The 22,377-nt window shown below is 36.6% G+C and overlaps 1 protein-coding gene across 2 annotated transcripts in view; it reads left to right on the top strand.

The window, feature by feature from the left end:
- The first annotated feature begins 15,350 nt into the window (after positions 1-15,350).
- Positions 15,351-22,377, top strand: part of LOC135104959 (IQ and AAA domain-containing protein 1-like) — a 528,680-nt gene continuing 521,653 nt past the window's right edge. For both annotated transcript variants that reach the window (XM_064012787.1, XM_064012789.1), the window contains exon 1: positions 15,351-15,392. In XM_064012787.1, coding sequence (XP_063868857.1) covers positions 15,382-15,392 — 11 coding nt within the window. In that variant the 5' untranslated portion in view covers positions 15,351-15,381. The remainder of the gene's footprint in view (positions 15,393-22,377) is intronic.

The following is a 22,377-nucleotide window of genomic DNA, read 5'->3' as shown; positions in this document are numbered from 1 at the left end:
TATATATATTATATATATTATATATATATATATATATATATATATATATATATATATATATATATATATATATTATATATATATATATATATATATATATATATATATACGAGTATATATATATGTGTGTATATATATATATATATATATATATATATATATATATATATATATATATATATATATATATATATATATATATATATATATATATGTATATATATATATATATATATATATATATATATATATATATATATATATATATATATATATATATATATATATATATATATATATATATATATATATATATATATATATATATATATATATATATATATATATATATATATATATATATATATATATAATACTATTTTTATATTCATTTAAATATGATTTTATGTTTATTCTGTTATTTTAGTGTTTTGACATTTCTAATATTTCTTAACAGATGATATAACCTTGCATACTGTATATTGACATAATGCGAGTTTTATTTTTCTATATAATATTTAAGAATAAACAACATATCTTCAAAAATTACTTAACTAGAAACGACTTAAAGGTCGTTTCTAGTGGTTGAGATTTAGTAAATTATGACAAAAATTTTTTTTTTCAATTCCTGCAGATTACAGTAGGAAAAAATATTCAGAATTCAAATGGTATATTAATCATGGGCATATGTGTATGGCAACACTCATTCTGACATGTTTAAAGGGACATGAGTAGCGTAAGCCACAAGGTGGGCGTGGCGCGATAAACACTCTAAGCATTGTGGTACATAACCTGTTTTGCCTTGTCATTTTACCACTAATATTGGTCTCTGTGGTGAGGCTCCACCCCTCAAATCGCTCGCCTTCCCGCCATGCCATACAGCACCCCAGTGCGACAGAGAAAGGCAAAGAGAGAGGTTGTGTCACACTCTTACGTTTTTTTTCTTTACTGATCTTCCTACTGCAACATGGGGAATAAACAAAATAGGCTATAGCAGCTAAAGAAGATGCGAGAGATGAAGAAAAAGAAGAGAGAAGAGGAGATAAATGAAAAGAAGAGGGAAGAGATTAATGAAAAGAAGAAAGACAAGAAAACATCAACCAACATGGAGGCATCTACCTCCAGCATGTCTGCATCATCTCTCACCACTGCTGGAACTGGATCTCACTTTCAAAAGCAAAAGCTAAGAAAGATGAAATCAAGGAAAAGAAAATTAGAAAAATACATGAGGAGGAGGAGAAGAGGAAAGCAGAGGGAGAAACGTACATACCTGGAGGCGCCGATATTGATTAGGACCAAAAAATCTACTTGGAGAGGATTGTCTCATGGAGAATGGGGAAGGTGCCTACTGATGGTTAAAATAAACCATAATTCTATGAAACAGCATTCTTTGGACACCCACCAGTGAGCTAAATCTACCGGCAAAAAGACAAAGAACCACAGCCAGGAATTTTGATAGTGTCACCACAAGGTAAATAACTCACGAAATTAAGTACCAAATATGGGAATAATTAGATCATTCTTTGTGCGCAGTTTCTCTATAGATCAACACACAACATATAATAAATCTACTAATTTTGATAAACACATAACATGGGTGCTAAACTTTTAAAACTTTAAAGAGCCATATCTCAAAACATGATTTTTCCATATAAAAAACTATAAAATCAACCATTACACATGTTGCCTTGGAACTTGGTGTACTTATTGACAGGGATTGAGGTAATATTTTGTCTGACCAGTTTTTCCCTAAAGTGATTAGAAAGTTTTTAATGAGGCAAAATAACAGCTTTTCATGCTGCTTTGATGACGTCATGAAATGCAATTTTAAAAAATCATATCTCATGACATAAGGAGAAAAAAAAAACGTTCTCTATGTTTCTTTAGGCATCTTTCAGGTATGTCCATGCCAAAGCACACTTTAAAAAAAAAAGAAAAAAAAGAAAGAAAGAAAGAAATAAGACCCATATGACATTTTGAATGCAACTCTATGCATGACGTCATGAAGTCATGATGCCACTACTCTATCACATTCATATTTATACCCATCAAAGACAACCGGTGGCTGATAATATTCTGAAAATTTCAAGTCATAGTCATAAATTTTATAACTTTTTTTAAATTAATTTTTCAAATCTTGACTGCAGCATGCCCCTAAGCCAAGGTATTACTATGCAGATGTGATATTTACATATGCTCTTATTCTTTGTCATTACAAGTCCAGTGGTGGAAGTTGTGTGATACATATGTTTTTTCTTCTTTTCACTGTTTGTTGATAAAAAAAATACATGAAAATCAGTTCATCACGCACTGCTTGACATTTATAGTTTTTAAAAGTGAATAACTGATTTTCCAGGCCTTGAGATATTGTCAGTTAAATAAGAGTAATCATATATGGCCAATTCTTTTGCTTTTTGTGATTGATGCAAGAGACAGACAGACACACTGGTTATTCTTGTTTAATGGCTGTTATATCTAAAAAGAGGCATATAGTAATATGCATAGCTTGGTTAAGACATTCCAGGTCAAAATGATGTCTGATGTTGGCCAAATATGACTTGTAAAATTTGCTGGATGGTACATACAGCAGTTATGAAATGAAATATCAAAGCATCTCTTTGCTGGTATTTTCATAATATCTGCACACTTTGGGTAGTTCCATCTCTTAGATATCCCTATTTATCATCCTAATCTATCTAGACAAACTGCAAATATTATAACAAAATATTTTCTATTACAGTATTACCTTTACTTGGAAGTTTAATTTATTCCATGACTGAGCTTGTATCTTAATTTCCATCTATATGAAATAAATTTTCCCAAATGAAATTAACTGAAATGACATTTATCTATTCCAGCACCCTCAAAAACACAATTTTTTTGTTACATGTCTTTAAAAAAAATAAACCCTCGATATAATGAAGTTTTGTTTACCAAATTTCTGTTATAATAACTCCTTAAGGCTACTGAACACTCACTGTATTTTATGAACTAACTGTACACAAATTATGGCATATTTCAAAATTATCAATAATAAATAAATAATTATTTCACAAACATCCTAGGTCTTTTTAACCACTTTGCTCCAGATGCTTAAAAAAAGATGCATTGCTCATGTACAGCATAGGCCCACAAGCAGTAACTTATCTAATTTCTAATATAATAATGCTCTCTCTCTCTCTCTCTCTCTCTCTCTCTCTCTCTCTCTCTCTCTCTCTCTCTCTCTCTCTCTCTGGTGCTTACTTTGATGCTTTCTCTCTCAAATGGACAAAGTTTGAACTTCCTTATCTTTTCCCATCTTTCTCACTGATCTCTAGGTGCTTGCAGAAAATATGGGCAGAACAGGCAAAAGGGTAGATGATGGTTCCGGTTTGGATGTCGCAGCCATGGATGGGTATGCTGCTCAGCATGCTGATTGATTACTCCAGGGTGATCAGGAAGTGGAGGGACATCTTGACGCACCCGTCCTCACCAGAAGGGCACCCCTTCATGAGGCACACTCAGTTGATGTCATGCCTTCTGTCCAGGACTCCTTCCAAGAGTGAGGCATACAGGAGGGTGCAGATATCATCACAGCATCCTGGAAGCCAGGTACAGAAAAAACAGTACCGACCACATCTTAAGAGATGGTCACAATTTTGTTGTCAAGGGGACATCGATCCCCTTAATCCCACTGTGCCAAACATTATAAACTTCTTGACCTTTACTTTCCACAGGGGTGTGGGTTGTAATTCTATCAACACAGCAAGAGGTGCACTGTCATCATTGGACATTGTGGTAAATGGATTCTCCCCTCGTGAACAGATTCTTAAAGGGGTGTGTTCAACCTACGGCCTCCCGAGCCTCAGTACACCAAGACATGGGATGCCCAACCAGTATTTCACACACTTAGTTCTATGTACCCTTTGACTTCACTCTCTTTGAAGGAACTCACACTCAAGCTAGTTACACTGATAGCACTGACTCAGGCAGCCAGAATACAAACACTTCACTTGCTTGTGCTTAACAGAATTCACATTGAAGAATCTTCTATGTCCGTCCAGTTGGGGGAAAACATTAAACAATGCAAAGTATTATTTTTAAGGCTTATGCAAAGGATGCTAGCCTCTATGTGTGTGAGGCCCTGTGCATGTACATTACCCAAACAGAGTTGCTGAGACCCAGCATCCCAAAGGTAGTGAATAAGTTAATCATCAGTTTTATTAAACCTCACAAGCCGGTCTCTAAGGATACTATAGTGAGATGGATTAAAGTTATGGTGTGCAGGGCTGGGATCAACACCTCTATTTTCACAGCAGGTAGTATTAAACTGGCAGCGAATTCAAAGGCAAAGGCTTTGGCGGTACCTATCAAATGTATCACAGCGAAAGCTGGGTGGACTCGTGAGGCCACATTTGCAAAATTTTATGATAAACAAATTGTTAAGGGATCAGACCCTTTCAGGAGGCTGTCCTTCACCTTGACTGTTGATGTCTCTTACTTGGGTAACTGGTGTTTTGTATACAAGTATGTTCCTCTATTTGTGATGTGGTTTGGGCCTTATTAGGGTGTATTTAAGGGGAAGGAACACTTGTTACTCTTAGAGGTGACACTCATATTTGTCTAATCCTCATAATTTTTGGTTTGTATGTACCTTAGTACCTACAATAGCAAATCCCCAATTTCCACTGAAATTTGCCAATTAGTTTTGTAGATTTTTTTTTTCATTTTGAAAAAGCAAAAAAGTGACCAATAAAATTTCTTCTCACTTGTTTTCCAACCAATTGCTATAAAATTTAGTGTTGATAATATACATACATTTATCTTCACTTCCTCAAAGATAGATTTTATATTAGACACTTCATTTTGAAATAAAAACTAAGAATTTTTCTTCAAACTTTTCTAATTAATAAAAAAAAAAATAAAAATCTAGCACAGTATGAAGAGCCTTCTTTGAAAATCTATCTTAGAGGAAAAATAGCCCGTTCTTCCTTCTTTCCAACAATACCTTTACATCTCCATTATCTTGTAGGGCAATGAAGGAGAAACACTTGATGTAAGAAAAACTTAAGTTTTGAGATATGAGCCATTTTCTTCTGAGAAGTGTGTGCAATTCCATATGTTAGGTTTTCTGCTAAAATTTTACATGCATTAGAATAAAAATGATATAACCAAAAGGAAATCATCATTAATGATCATATTCAGGGCTAATTGGTACCTGGTCCCCTCCTGTATGACAGGATATTACTCACTCACAGGTGAGTTTCTCAGAGGGCGCCACTCTCCTCTTTGTCACCAGGATCATTAGCAGCTGCCTGGCTGGTAGTCTTCACTTCCTTCTCTTGAATGAGGCTTCTTTTCGGTCTTCTTCTGTACAGGAATTGTTCTGCTTTCTTGAATGCCTAATCCAGTGAGTGTTTTGTGAGGCACCAAACCCAAGATGAGTTAATAAACTTGGATTCAAGTACCCAAACTTGTGATCTAATACAGTCAGTGGCAGCAAATTTGACTCTTTTGGTCCCAGTTTTGCTGCATTTAGCCCATGAATTAGAATGCTATGGTGGTGGTGGTGAAACAAAGGTAGCGGATGGTGGCGACTTGTTGCCACAATGCAACTCCTCTTGATTATTTTTGTTTTCCCTCATCTTCTTTGCTGCACCTATCCATGCATGCTTTGCTTTATTATAATGAGGCATGCTTCCAAATACAAAAGAAAATGAAGTAGCCTTGGATAACAGAGCACAGACACACTCTGACGTCTGGCAGGACTGCCTGCAGTGGCCAGCCTCCCTCCGAGTCCCTTGTGGCTCATCTGTGATGTTGCTAACTGAACCTCCACATAAAAAAATAGAAGAAAGCACTATAAAAAAAATAAATAAATAAATAAAAAATAAAATTATGAGTCTCTAAACCAGGTGACTGGGCACATGGCAAGCATTTTTTTTTTTATGTAGGAAGGATACTGGCCAAGGGCGACAAAAATCTAATAAAAAAAATGCCCACTGAAATGCCAGTCTCATAAAGTGTCTTGAAAGGGCATTTAAAGCCCTTTAATAATGGTAAATGGCGATTTTAAAAAATAAGAAATAATGGTATCAACTTGTGGTTTTCACAGAAAACACCAGACATGTTATGGGTAACTATGATGTTAACAACTCAATTTTAACCTCTGGATCGAAAAATTTAATTTTTTAAGGCTTTCCACTTAATAAGTTACTTGTAGGGTATAATTATTGGTTTTCTTCATTAATACAAATTTCTCATGTAACTGCCAATAATGAATGTTTTCTTTGGTCATTCATGTTTCTTTTCAACATGTGTTCTAGTGGCAGGGGTCCAAATCAAGTAGTTACATTCAGATACGATACCCACATGGCTTCAAAACCTCATGGGAATGCTCACCACAGGAGAGGGGATTTGATAACGTAAAATTAAAAAAGTATATGAGACTTACTGTAGGTCAGTTGAAGTATGCTTGTAATTTTACGAAGCAAATCACCTCTGCTGGGGGGAGCTTTCACATGCACTCCTCTGCCCCCCCTTTTCTTTCTTTTTTGGCATTTTGTTATGGTCATTACGAGCCTAAATTATGTGTCATGTGGGTGATCATGGTCTTTAGAGTCTGGTGCTGTGGGGCAGTACAGCTCATCTTATGTGAAAGCTCCCCCCAGCAGGGGTGATTTGCTTCGTGAAATTACAAGCATACTTCAACTGACCTATGTTAAGTATCATACACTTTTTAAATTCTACTGACATACATATATCTTTTTTATTATCATATTAAATGCTTATTTTATTATCATATTAATGCCAGGGTTGGCATTAACCCCCCCTCTCACCCCCACCAAAAAATGTTGACAAACATTTCATAATGTCATGTTTATTTTGTGTATGAGGCGTGGTAGTGTTATTGTGAGTGTGCATTAGTGTATGAGTTAGCGTAGAGTTTTATCTGCTTTAGTTAGGTAAGCATATGAGTGTGTGTGTGTGTGTGTGTGTGTGTGTGTGTGTGTGTGTGTGTGTGTGTGTGTGTGTGTGTGTGTGTGTGTGTGTGTGTGTGTGTGTGTGTGTGTTTGAGTGAAATATTATGGGTATGTAAGTTACACATTGGCAACATATGAGTCACTGAGGGGAAGTAGTGCACAGGAAGCCACAGGAGGCAGGTAGTGTGGCATGTAGAGTCTGATGTGTCGCTGCCAGTCAGAAGGATAGAGTGCTTGGTAGCCTGATACAAGTAGTCTGCTTTTATAGCTTTAAAGAGGAAAGAGATAGTCTGCTTTGTAACTCCATACAGGAAGGACTAGTGTGCATTGTGTCCTGAAGAGTCTGCTGGGTCACCACGAGTCAGATGGATAGTGTGTGCTTGTAGCCTCGAGACAGGAAAAGTGTTTAATTGTGATTTTTCCCGTTCAATCTGCCTTTGCCTGCCCTCCTAGTTACGCACAAACTGAATGAACATGTACACCAGACCCATGTGACTTGGTAAATTGAAAACAGCAATACTAGCCAAAAATCACGACATTGCAGTGACTGGCAGGGGGCAATGTCAGTGGTAGACAAAGCCAGTCAGATCAGAACCTTCAGGGTTTGTGACATAAGGTACAACTGTAATAACACACTGAAATTTTAACCCTTAAACAGCAGTTTAAGGCAGCACTTTCCCTCCTCTACTCCAACCAGATGGCACCACTGCTATCACATCTATTTCTAAAGCTGAACTCTTTGCTCAAACCTTTGCTAAAAACTCAAATTTGGACGATTCTGGGCTTGTTCCTCCCTCTCCTCCACCCTCTGACTACTTCATGCCACCTATTAAAATTCTTCGCAATGATGTTTTCCATGCCCTTGCTGGCCTAAACCCTCGGAAGGCTTATGGCCCTGATGGGGTCCCTCCTATTGTTCTCCAAAACTGTGCCTCCGTGCTTGCACCTTGCCTAGTCAAACTCTTTCAGCTCTGTCTGTCAACATCTACCTTTCCTTCTTGCTGGAAGTTTGCCTACATTCAACCTGTTCCTAAAAAGGGTGACCATTCTAATCCCTCAAACTACCATCCTATTGCTTTAATTTCCTACCTATCTAAAGTTTTTGAATCTATCCTCAACAGGAAGATTCTTAAACATCTATCACTTCACAACCTTCTGTCTGATCGCCAGTATGGGTTCCATCAAGGCCGCTCTACTGGTGATCTTCTGGGTTTCCTTACTGAGTCTTGGTCATCCTCTTTTAGAGATTTTGGTGAAACTTTTGCTGTTGCCTTGGACATATCAAAAGCCTTTGATAGAGTCTGGCACAAAGCTTTGATTTCCAAACTACCCTCCTACGGTTTCTATCCTTCTCTCTGTAACTTCATCTCAAGTTTCCTTTCTGACCGCTCTATTGCTGCTGTGGTAGATGGTCATTGTTCTTCTCTTAAATCTATTAACAGTGGTGTTCCTAGGGGTTCTGTCCTGTCACCCACTCTCTTCTTATTATTCATTAATGATCTTCTAAACCAAACTTCTTGTCCTATCCACTCCTATGCTGATGATACCACCCTGCACTTTTCCACATCTTTTCATAGACATCCAACCCTTCAGGAGGTAAACATATCACGCAGGGAAGCCACAGAACTTCTGATCTTTCTAAAATTTCTGATTGGGGCAGAGCAAACTTGGTATTGTTCAATGCCTCAAAACTCAATTCCTCCATCTATCAACTCGACACAACCTTCCAGACAACTATCCCCTCTTCTTCAATGACACTCAACTGTCCCTCTCTTCTACACTGAACATCCTCGGTCTGTCCTTTACTTACAATCTGAACTGGAAACTTCACATCTCATCTCTAGCTAAAACAGCTTCTATGAAGTTAGGTGTTCTGAGATGTCTCCGCCAGTTTTTCTCACCACCCCAGCTGCTAACTCTGTACAAGGGCCTTATCCGTCCATGTATGGAGTATGCTTCACATGTCTGGGGGGGTTCCACTCATACTGCTCTTCTAGACAGGGTGGAATCAAAAGCTTTTCGTCTCATCAACTCCTCTCCTCTAACTGACTGTCTTCAGCCTCTCTCTCACCGCCGCAATGTTGCATATCTAGCTGTCTTCTACCGCTATTTTCATGCTAACTGCTCTTCTGATCTTGCTAACTGCATGCCTCCCCTCCTTCCGCAGCCTCGCTGCACAAGACTTTCTTCTTCTCTCTGTCCACCTCTCTAACGCAAGAGTTAACCAGTATTCTCAATCATTCATTCCTTTCTCTGGTAAACTCTGGAACTCCCTGTCTGCTTCTGTATTTCCACCTTCCTACGACTTGAATTCCTTCAAGAGGGAGGTTTCAAGACACTTATCCACCAATTTTTGACCACTGGTTTGACCCTTTTATGGGATTGGCATTTCAGTGGGCATTTTTTTTATTTGATTTTTGTTGCCCTTGGCCAGTATCCTTCCTACATAAAAAAAAAAAAAGTGATCATCTGTTTAGGTGTGACCCAGCGGCTCACTTGTGGTGGTGATCATCTTTTAAGGCATGATTTTTCGCACCTAGAGTTTTGTGGTGGTGATCATCTTTTAAGGCATGATTTTTCGCACCTAGAGTTTTGAATTCAGAGAACTCATTTTTCTTTCAAATGTTCTGGAGACATGTGGCAACTAAATTGCTGGGGAGATGAGTGATTCTCTCCTGAGCTTAGAGGTCTCAATCATGATTTATGGAACTGTGGAAGAAGTGTCTGGTAACTCATGTAACGCACAGGGTGGAATGGGTGCTTTCTATGTGGTTTACCGCCACAAATGCCACAGTACCACAGCTTTGAGATCTTCGTGTGTGTGAGCGTGATTATTGTTGTTGTTATTATTATTATTTATTATTACTCTCTCTCTCTCTCTCTCTCTCTTATCAGCTTTCTTGTGTGCTTTCCTTCTTGTCCTCTTTATCCTATCCATCTTGTACTTTCACCCCTTTCTATTCATAATGCTCTTGCTGTTGTAGCCACATATGCACAAGTTGTCCTTCTAACACATCTCATTTTCCTTGAAATAAAGTTCTTCTTGTTTTCAAACCAACTATTCTAAACATTCATCTCTCTCTCTCTCTCTCTCTCTCTCTCTCTCTCTCTCTCTCTCTCTCTCTCTCTCTCTCATATCATCTGTATTTCAAGGAAAACAAGATGTGTTAGAAGGGCAACTTGTGTGTATATGGTTACAACTTAAGCAATATAAACCTCTCTTCACCAGGAACATCTCCACACCACACAGCACATCACCATGCCCAGAAATCTTTTCTTCATTTTCTGATCATAGATTTTGCCCAAGTTCACATACAGAAAATAAAAGTTTATTTTCATTATCTCTATTATTAAAATACCATGCAGGAATAAGTAGATAAGTAATATCTTCTCATACTGAAAACTCTAATTTTTCCCTGTATGTGGAGACCTTAAAGTTACAATACACTCTGCTGTTTTAAGGGTTAATAAACAATTCATTAGAATGATGAACCAAATCAATCAAATCAAAATCAAAATCAAAAGCTTTTCAACTCCTCTCCTCTAATTGATTGTCTTCAGCCTCTCTCTCATTGCCACAATGTTGCAGCTCTTGCTAACTTCTACCTGTATTTTCATGCTAACTGCTCCTCTGATATTGCTAACTGCATGCCTCCCCTCCTGCATCCTGGCTGCACAAGACTTCTCTCTCTCATCCCTATCCTGTCCACCTCTCTAATGCAAGAGTTAACAAGTTTTTTCAATCATTCATCTCTTTCATTGGTAAACTCTGAAACTCCCTGCCTGCTTCTGTATTTCCTCCTTCCTATGACTTCAACTTTTTCAAAGGGGAAGTTTCAAGACACTTTTCCTTTTCCTTTTTTTTTTTTTTTTCTATCTGACCTCTATAGGAACTGGCAATTTTTTGTTGCGTTTAACCATTGGCCTTCTGACATAAAACACACACACACACACACTACAATTTTTTTCAATAACTTAATGATGAAACACAAAACATGTAAAATAGGGATGCATCTTATGCAGAGGTGTGTCTAATATGCCAGGAAATATAGTATATATATATTTACATGCAAAATTTAAGTTAGGCTAATTAGGTTTGATTAAGTTTGCTAGTTTAGATTACAGTTAAACTTTCCAGTCATTGCTCCATGCTGAACTGTATGACATTTTACCACAACACAGTATACATAATATATTTACCATTGGTTAGTGTTTGGGTGATCACTTTACAAAGCCCACAACAACTGAATAAAAGTGCACACTGATAGTTTAATAAGCCACAATGTAGTTCCCGCATTGTTTAATTTTTTATTAGTCTTGCTAAAGAAAGTCAGGTTACATTAGGTTATGTTGGGGTCCCTAGGGCAGTAGTTCCCAAATCTTTTCAGCTTGTTACCCAAATTAACATGCTACATTAAACATGTTACCCACTTCACAAAATGTTATCAATATGTCTCCAATACTGGACATGTCATGATCAGGAACTAAGTGCTCCTGAAGCATATGTCAAAAAAAATCTCTGCTTGCCACTTACTTAAGTACTGTGTATTGTAAGTACTGAAGTTTTCTTGATTTCCAGAATTCTCAATTATTTTTTGTCACCTCTTCATTATCCCCCCAAAACTGTCATATTACCCCCAGTGTGAGAAACACTGCTCTGCTAGGTGCCCAGGAGACTGTTAGGTTTTGCATTCCCCACCTAAAACCATGCATTCCCACATCACCAAACTTGTTGAAGCAGAAAGAGTAGATTTTTTGGGAAAAACAGCTGGACCAGTAGTTTAGAAAAATACTTAGATTATGTTAGGGTAGGTTAGTTAGGTTGGGTTCATTAGGTTAGGTTAGATTAAGGTTCATCATCTAAGTGGATGATAGATTTTGCTGCTTTTAAAGAATCTGACATTTGTTTTTCCTGGAAGATCAATAGTTTCTCCTTACTGAGAATCATAGAAGTGAGATAATTTCCCAGAGAAAAAAATATGTGTATATATATATATATATATATATATATATATATATATATATATATATATATATATATATATATATATATATATATATTGATTGTGTATATATAGTGATTGAGGGTGAGAGGGAAGGAAGGAGAGTGTGGGTGATTTGGTGAGTGTACATCGCACCCACACACTGTGTCTGCCTCAATCTCAAGATGACCAGACCTTGGGATTTTTCCCAAGATCTTGGGATTTCACACTTCATCTTGGGATCTTGAAAATTTTTTTGTTGATATGCCTCAAATCTAGGGATATTTCATGTCTTTAACTTTACCTTTAAAAGTTAAGCTAGGTATACATTTATGAAACCAGTATTTTTTTCCTAATGGTGGTATTAATTTCTTGGGCAAGACCTTCAAATTGCAATAACAAATTGAGCATTGAGCCACCAGGTAGCTCTACTCTGGTTGGTTGAGGATGGAGTTATGGTCTTTATGACCAGACACTATGAGGTAATACACCTCATAAGAATGAAGATGATGCAGCAGCAACAGGGGAAAAAATACAACCCAAAATCTCCAGCTTTCTCTTTGAGAAAGCTGGAGAAAGCCTTCCAACAGAGAAGAGGTGTATAAGTGTGTGCTCTAACACATCAGTGTCATCTCTGACATCAGCTGCCTCTAATGTCAGCCTACACATAGAGTCAGAGTCCAGCACCTCATGTTCTGTCTCCCTAGTCCCTAGCTGTTCAGACTGGTAATTCCTGTCATTTACTTCAAAGTAAAAACATTTTTTTCATAAGATTTGTTCTTTTACTTATACCAAAATAAAGTATATGCTGTATAATTTACATCCAATGTATGAGTTACCAAAATTTATACTGACGTTTATTTTTATATACTGAACTTCCCCCTCATATACTAAACTCGATGTGTGAGGGGGGAATCCAACTACTGCTTTTATCAGATCTTCACCTTTATCATCAGTGGCTTCCCCTCAATTAGTCTGATACAATGAAGGTTTACTGTAATGATGACTGACAGAACATAGGTTACAAAATGTTACATTATGTTAGTTTACCTTACAGGAGGGTCCAAGGGAGGGTTCATCCTCCCTGTTAGGTTACAAAATATTAGGTTAGGTTAGTTTATCTTATGGGGGGGAGTTCAGGGGGGAAGCCTCCCACCCCCTGGTTATAAGGTTACAATATGTTAGGTTACTTTACTTTAGGAGGGGTTCAGTAAGTTAGGAAGCTGAGGAGGGCAAAGCCCTCTATTAGGTTATATTAAGTTTAGAAGCCCATACTTTAGTAAAATATGTTCACGTCCCATTGAAATTCTGAAAATATAATTATTTTCCTGTAAACTTCTTTTGAAGCCAAATCTTACTCGTATTAGCTTTCCCAACCCAAAATCAGTACTATTACACAAGTACACCCAGCTAATGGCAAAAAAAAAATTATTGTTCTCAGTGAAGTACTTGGGTCACATATAACATTGTGGTGTGTATCTTTACCGCCACAAATTGTTAATTTGTGAGATGTTAGTTTTAATTAACTTTATTGTTAAGGTAGATAGGTTAAGTTAGGTTTAAGTAATGTTTTTTTGAAGAATTTCTGCTAATTTATGTGTATGGGGGAAGGGGTATATGAAAAAAATAATAATTTGCACAAGTAATGATTACTAGATTCATTCAAAGCACATCAAAATCTACCAGAAAAATGTAATTTCGTCCAAAATGTTTGACAGAAAAAAGTCCCCCAATGTGAGACGGATGTTTACTTTTTTGGTAAATTTATAGTTTAAGCCAATGTCCCCAATCTCTACCCATGGCCCACGGCGTTATTATTAATTTCCGACAAGTAGTGTAATCATTAGAAATGATGTGAATAGTGAGAAGAACAAAATGAGGTAGGTTATTACCACGTAGTGTGTAATGGCTTAAACTATAATAAAACCCTAACATAACCTAACCTAACAACTGAAGTTCAGGCAACAATACACCATTTATGTTTACCTGTGGACTTAGAAAAAGTTGAGAGCGCTCTGCATTCCCAGGCCTATTGTGGCGTTATTATTAATTTCCGACAAGTAGTGTAATCATTAGAAATGATGTGAATAGTGAGAAGAACAAAATGAGGTAGGTTATTACCACGTAGTGTGTAATGGCTTAAACTATAATAAAACCACTTTTTTATTGTAAAAAATTATCTCACATGATTGAAATTGTTATGAGCCTAATAAAGTAAACAAAGGCATTTTCATCCTTCATGGCGCTGTGATGGAGCACTCACTGCCTGGGCATTGTGCAAAGCAGATGCCATCCCCATGAAGCAAACCGTTTTGCCATATCCATCTAAATAATTACTCAAAATACACGGCAAGCCTGGGCTAAATATGAACAACGAAAAGCCTTCCAGACATGTGGTAAGTGGTGTGCAAGTAAAAAGTAAGGCAGAGCTCACCTGCTTCCCGCGGTAAAACAGTCGCTGCCGATCCTTGTTGATATTCATTCTCTCCTCTACCATGCCTCGGAAATCATCTATGCTTGTTAGTTTTGATATGGTGAGGACGGCAGTCTGAGTGCCGTCCATGGTTCTAACTTTGACGTACATATCGTACTTCTGAAATGAAATCGAGCCTCAGTTCCCCTGTCCTTGTTCCTGACGCGTTCTCCGCTACTCACTCCTCAGTCCTCACTCACTCTGTCACAAACTTGGCGGGAAATTGTTAAGTAAATAAACAAATAGCTAATCCTTTACCAAGGGACTGCTCCTTTCTAGGCCACCCGTGTGTATTTACCTATTTGTATTTTTTATAAGATTGACTCACGCTCATAATGTCCGTCTTTTAGTAACCAATTATCATACTTTTCTTTAAATGTATTTATACTGTTTACACACAGTACCTCTGCAGGCAGTGAATTCCATAGATCTTGCTTTATCTGGAAAACTATTTTTGTATGTCTTTATCTCCCCTTCTTTTTTTCAGTTTCATTTCCTGTTGTAAACAAATTTGCTGTGTTAATCTTTTATTTTTCTCTCATTTATATATTTCCTCTATAGCTTGGATAAATCCAACTTTTTTTTTCATAGCTTAAACATGAGATGGTACTATTCTTGATGCTGCCCTTTGAACGTTTAAAAATTATTTTATTATTATTTTTTTTTTTAACTGTGTGTGTGTGTGTGTGTGTTCAAGAAAATACCCGTATCAACACACACACACACACACACACACACACACACACACATATATATATATATATATATATATATATATATATATATATATATATATATATATATATATATATATATATATATATATATATATATATATGTATATTGATGCGGGCATATTTTTTAATCTAAGTAAATTTTACATAAAACCAACGTGGGCCGTGATGACCGAGATTTCTCGTCACCATAGCAACCAGCGGGACGCGGGACGCTACCTGTGAGCGGCATGTCTTTCAGGTGGGTTTGGTTCTCCACACTTACATAGGTTATAGTATGTGGGCATTGTAGATGTGTATTACAGATGCCCTTTTAACAATATACTCTACAAGAACTTGCAATATTAAGTGGTTCTGGTGAGTGGCGGTATAGATTTAGGTTGAAAGGTGAAAAGCTATGGCCAAGAAACCCAAAGTCGCAGAAACTCGTAGAAGACTTCTGGAAAAAAGCCAACTAGGCCTGTGACTCCAGTTCTGAATCACTAAAATTAGGTCAGACGGTTAAGTGGTCATTATTTTCAGGGGAGGTATTTTCAATTGTTGCTGTATAATCCCCTTTTTGTCTTTGACACTTCCACATCCTATCCAATTTTGGTAATTTTTTTAGATCTACACCATAATTTCCCTAACCTAGCTCTGGCTCCCCCTCCAGGGATACTAATGTAACCTAACCTAACCAGGGGGTTGCTCCCTCCTCATCTCTCCTCAGGGATGCTAATCTAACCTAACCTATCCTATAGGAATGGATCTAGGGAATTTTTTGGGGGAAGTGCCTGTGTCTGTTTTGAAAACTATGGATTTCTCACAGAAACTCAGAGATAAAATTTCTTTGAATCCAGTAAGATATGCAAAAATCACTTCCCCAATGTTGTAGAGTATGATGGTGTAAATTTAAAATAATACCCAAATTTTCTTTCTGAATCCAACACTGATCTTGCATTCACCACAGAATCTGGGATGCTATTCCAACTGTTCACTACTCTACTGCAAAATGTGCATTTCCTGATGTCCAATCTTGGCCTTTGCTTATTATATATCTTCTTGTGCCCTCATGTCATTGCTCCAATTTGATCCACAAATAATCCATCACATACAATGCCATCATACACACCATTATCTTGTAGGTCTTCACCACATCCCCTCTTGATCTTCAGTATGTTAATATTGGTAAATCTAACTTCCTCAGTCTTTCTTCATATGGCAGGTTCTTTAAAGTTGGCACCAGATTTGTGGCTCTCCTCTATACTGCTTCAACTTCCTTCTTATCCTTTTTCTTGTATGGGCACCATAGGTGTGGTTCCACCAATGCCACAAACAAATCCCTAAACATTTGTCTCATCCAGAGTTGTGAAGTTGCTTCTAATGAGCCTGACCATGGTACTGGACTTGTTAATTTTCTCTGCTAGGTGACCAGTGAATTTCAGTTCATTATCAATTATAACTCAAATCTTTTTCTTCCTTTATTGACCTCAAGTTTTCAACTATAACATATTGAAAGTTCTCTATTTTTTATTTTCCAATTCTCACTATGTTACTTTTTTTGAAATGGAACTGCAACATCCACTTGTGTGACCAATTTTTCATTCTTTCAAGATCTTTATTTTATCTTTATTTGGTTTATCTGACTCTATTCCACCACGAGGTAGTGCTCTACAGAGCCTACACAAGAACGTACATGAAAATACAAAAAGTATAGTAATTTGATATAAACAAATTTAGTAGAGCTATAAAATTGCACAGATATTAATATACTAATTAATACACTAATACCACAAGGTAGTGCTCTACAGAGCCTACACAAGAACGTACATGAAAATACAAAAAGTATAGTAATTTGATGTAAACAAAGTTAGTAGAACTAAAAAATTGCACATATATTAATATACTATTTAATATACTAATACTAGTAATACTAATATTAATTATAGTGATAAAAATAATTATAATAATATCAGTAATATTATTAAAAATAACAATAACTATTAAAAATACCTACTACTATTACTACTACTACTACTACTACTACTACTACTACTACTACTACTACTACTACTACTACTACTACTACTACCACTACCACTACTACTACTACTACTACTACTACTAATAATAATAATAATAATAATAATAACAATAATACTGTATATTTTGGCAGATAAGACAACTCTCAAATAAGATGATCCCTAAATTTCAATCAGAATTTAATGGTTTTAGCTGATATCAATGGTAATATAATGGTAGATAACACCCAAGGTACCAAACCATCTGTGGTGAAGTTTGGGTCAGTGAGCACCAGACAACTGAGATGGTGATATACCAGTACAATGAATATAAAATACCTTGAATGTATTACCAGTAATAAAGTACTATCATCTTAAAGTGCAAAACTAAACCTAAAATAAAATTCCCACCAGTTATTTTTGTACATTTTTATGAAAAATGATGGATGGACAAAGATGCTATAAAATTATATCCAGTACAATCAGACTTCCTAAACATAAACAAACCCTTGCCTTGTGCCACCTGCATGTGTCAGGCTGTCAGACATAATCTTCTACATATCACGTTTCTTCTGATTAGATACACCAACATTCTTGAATTTTTTCTCAGTATATGGACTTTATCCCAACATTGCAAACTGGAGAGATTGATCTTACCCCCAGTTTGCTTTCCTTTACTGCTTAGGTTGGGGTTCCATGCCTTGAAGATCTTTATAGAGCTCCTCCTTCAGCTTTGAAAAAAAAAAAACTAAGGAATATTCACACAGCTTCCTGCTTTATCCATTCATATATAATGCCAGCAGAGGTTTGTAGTTGTCCTACATCAAACTTTGTTACACACATTTCAACAGGAATACGTTTCAGTGCATTTTCTCTAAACAGATTCCTATTTTACCTTGTCAAACTTCCCCAAAAGTCGTAATATAAGATTGTTGCTTATTTACAATGGCATTTTGTGTAAAAATTTAAGGTCATTGTTTCTGTATCTGGCTTATAAGACAACACCCCCCCCTTTTTTTTTTTGCCTTTTTAGGATGATTCAAGTGTTGTCTTATACGCCAAAATATTCAGTAATCATCATAGTTATAATAATAATAATACTAATAAAAACAATGGGTAACATTAATAAAAAGTTTACTTAAAAAGTAATAGTACTGAAGAATAAATATAAAGGAATGATATTATCTTATGGTACAATATAAGAATAAAGTAGACAAAGTGATAACATAAGGAAATGTTGAAAAGTATAGCACTCTTCACAGCTTGCATTTTCACAGAAATGCCTAAAAGAACAATATTACACATGGTACAAGTGGCAGGTACAAATAGCTTACAATGAAAGGCAGCATTCAACTCCAGCAATAATAAGACTCCACTTTTACCTTCTTGTAATTTCTCAGTCTCCCTTATCCTTGATTTTACTAAAAACTTCGGTGTCATCTGCATATAAAAACAATTCACTATTAAGCATGGTCTCTGGAAAGTCACTTAAATATATAAAACAAATAATGATGAGCCAAGCACCATCCCCAGTGACACTCCACTGACCATCTCCTTCCATTCTAAGTTGACACCATTGACTTATTCATTGCTTCCTTCCCTTTAGAAACTCACAAACCCATCCAAAATTATAACTTTTGATTTTTCCATAAATCTCCTGTGTGGCACCTTGTCAAATGCCTTTATAAAATCACAGTAGGCAATGTCTACAGCACCTCCTTCATCCAAGATCGCAGTCCATTCATCCAGTACCGTGATCAACTGAAGTACTGTTGAGTGGCCATTCACAAAACCATACTTCCTCTTACTAATTATATTATGCCTTTTTATATGTTCCAAAACTTTCTTTCTTTCTTTAGCTAAGCTAAACTTACAGTCCTATAATTCAGTGGATCACTTTTATCCCCCTTTTTATAGATAGCTGTAATATTTTGCCATTTTCCAGTCTACGGGTAGTTTGTTGTTCTGAAGTGAGTTGTACAAAATGAGGATTGTATTCTTAGATTTCTATTAAAAAGATATGCCAATTAAGCCAATTATTTTGTTTGCCTTCTTTATGACTTCTGAACATTGTTGGATAGGTTTTATTTTAGGCTACTCGATATTGTTAGTCATAAATCAATTTCACTGTCTAAACTTTTAAGTTGGGGGCACTACTGATGCTGGTAAGGAGTTCCAGAGGGTAACATACCAAAGACTAAAGGTGAAGAACCTTTTCCTAACCTCCAGACTATATCTAGTATTGGTTATTTTGTAGTGGCGTTCCCTAGTTGCAAGGGAATAAATTGTTAGAAGACTGGGAACTAAACCTATGGACAATGTAGTCAATCAGGTCATGACACAGCAGTCTCCCCTTAATGTAGTGTGCTAATTCCCAGTTACATATTTTAAGAAAAAATAATAATAAAATAAAAAAGGAGTAGACCAAAAAAAAAAAAAAAAAAAAAGATGGGTGTGGATGGATGAGTCTGGCAGCATCCCTCCCAGGCAGGTTTGGATCTAGGTTGTGTGGCCACTGGTGGCCACCTGGTCTTACCAGTGATGGTGAGAGCAAAGATCGCAGCATCCCTTCAGGTCTGCAGGGTATCCCTAGTAGTCCCTCGTGGTCCCTTTCTTGATAACACCTGCAAGGGGATTGGGGTGTCACTCCCCCTTCTGGTTGCCAGCTTGGTGTTATCAGCACACAGTTGGTCATCTCCTACTCACTGTGTCTGCCTGGGGGAGTTGCACAATCTGCTGGCCTGGGTAGGAGAGTGGGTGTCTGCCTGTGTGCGTGTTGAGCAGCTGGTCTAGGTAGGAGAGTGAGTTTCTGCCTGTGTGCATATTGTGGCCAGGAAAGAAAGAGGGAAGACTTGTGTGATTCTGAGGTTGAATCCAGTTATCAAAATGCACAAAGCTGGCAGATTGTGATTGGTCGAGGTTCTTATTGGCACTACTTAATAACACAGGATCCGTGCTGTTGTCTCCTTCTACCTCACACCTAGCTAATATCCTCCTCTGCCTGGTTTTGGCTGGATGATTTCAAAATCTTCTTACTTTAGCGAGTTCCAATGTCCCTCAAAATATGGTTGTGTCCAGAGTACATATTTCAAACTACTAAGAGGTGACTGGGGTGTGGGTGAAAGATTTTCAAGGAAGACTATGGTAGTCTCTACCCTCTCAAATATAAAAATTTCATTATAGTAGTATATATTAAGGTTTCTTAGTCCCACATATTCAAGGTTTTCCATGCTTTGGATTGATTTGGTTCACTGCCTCTGAACTGCCTCCAGCAATCTGAGGTCACTCACATAGCCCAGGTTTCACAGAGAAGAGAATTCAAGTATTGGACAAATATGGGAGGTAAATAGTGGTACAGTACCATGAAAGACAGATCTCAGTTAATTGTGGACTTCATGATGCAGTGCAATATTTTGCCAGCTTTTTGGGCACTGTTATAGATATGCTGATGGAATTTGATTGGTGTGTCAATCAGAATGCCAAAAACAGATACAAAATCCTTTTGATGGATAGATGAGCTGTCCAAAAAGTATAATCCAATGTGACCCAGGTTATCCCAGACAATTTGCCTCTTGTGGAATCTCATTATTACACATTTATTTGTATTCATAGGCAGACCCCAAGACTTAGAAATTTAATTGAATATATTAATATTGTCTTGGCAGGTAGTTAAGTCTTGAATAACATTCATTGTTTTCTTAAATTAACTCTGATATATAATTTAAGGTCATCTGCAAAGACTTTAGTGTGGGAATTTATAGTTGGATAAGAAAATTTACATACAAGAAAAAAAGAAGGGACACAAGGACTGAATCCTCAGAAGACAATACACATCTTCCATTCATGCAAAAAGTCTCTTACCCAATCAAGGAGCTGAACCCTGATTCCCAGATGGTGCAGCTTAGTTATCATTATATCATGACAAACAACAACAAAAGGCTATGAATATTCAAATAACATAAAGTCAACATTCATATGCTGATTTCATTGAAAGTTAAAAATAACTGGTCCCCTGCTGATATGCCATATTTGAAATCAAATTGGTTCTTAATGAAAAAATCATTAGATTGAATATACAGTAGGATGCACAACAATGCAGTCATTATAACATACAACTCCAATAATGCACTGAAATTTTTATAAATATTTAATAAGAATAACAAAGCAAAACTGACTTAATGAACTTGACACTCACACGAGCACTAGAATTTTAATAAATATTTAATTGGAATAATGAACGAAAACTGGCAAGACAAACTTGCCATTCATGCAAGCACTGAAATTGTAATAAAGATTTAATTGGAATAACAAACTAAAACTCACAAGACTAACTCACCAGCTGTGTGAGCCACTGCTCACCTATCCACTGCCTATTCCTTACTCCCTTTTTTTCCTTTCGTCTCCCTTCTTTCATCTTGTTCCAGACCTTCCTCCATGTCACCTCCCCTCTCCATTATCTGTCAGAGACTTAATTTCATTTTCATTCTCAGTCAGTCTCATTCTATTTAGCAGTTCTTAGGATTGTTCTTACTTTTAGAGAGAGAGAGAGAGAGAGAGAGAGAGAGAGAGAGAGAGAGAGAGAGAGAGAGAGAGAGAGAGGTGGGGTTGAAATAGTTCTCCAGAAAAAGTCAAAAGAAGAAGGAATAGAGAGAGAGAGAGAGAGAGAGAGAGAGAGAGAGAGAGAGAGAGAGAGAGAGAGAGAGAGAGAGAGAGAGAGAGAGAGAGAGAGAGAGAGAGCTCCAACTTAAGGGGGGTTTACTGTGACCTATACTTTTCAAAGCAGCACTAAACTCAAGATAGTAAGAATTTAGAACCAGGCGTGAAACTCAGGAGGGTACTGTATATATTTGTTGTGTTATCTCAAATGCAGTAGACCTCAAATGCAGTAGACAAGCTGAGTTTGATGTATTTATTTTCAAATATTTTGGAATTTTGTATTATTTTGTGGTTCCCTGGAAGCAATTAATTTTTCCACATAGGTTCTTCAGTCACCATAATGCTTATTTGCCATAATGAATGCTACATTGGAATGAATCATGTTCATTGTCATGTACCCTACTATATTAGTAGATGAATTAAGTGATTGAATATTCCACTGATTAGGCATAGACTGAAGTTAGGGACACAGATCTATAATTAAAGGGATCATAATGCAAACCTTTCTTGAGAGTTGGTACAATACAACTGGGATTTTTTTTTTTTTTTTTTTTTTTTTTTTTTTTTTTT

The sequence above is a fragment of the Scylla paramamosain genome, chromosome 11 (genome assembly GCF_035594125.1).
Source record: "Scylla paramamosain isolate STU-SP2022 chromosome 11, ASM3559412v1, whole genome shotgun sequence".
NCBI classification, from domain to species: Eukaryota; Metazoa; Arthropoda; class Malacostraca; order Decapoda; family Portunidae; genus Scylla; species Scylla paramamosain.
This window is presented reverse-complemented; position numbering and strand designations above follow the sequence as displayed.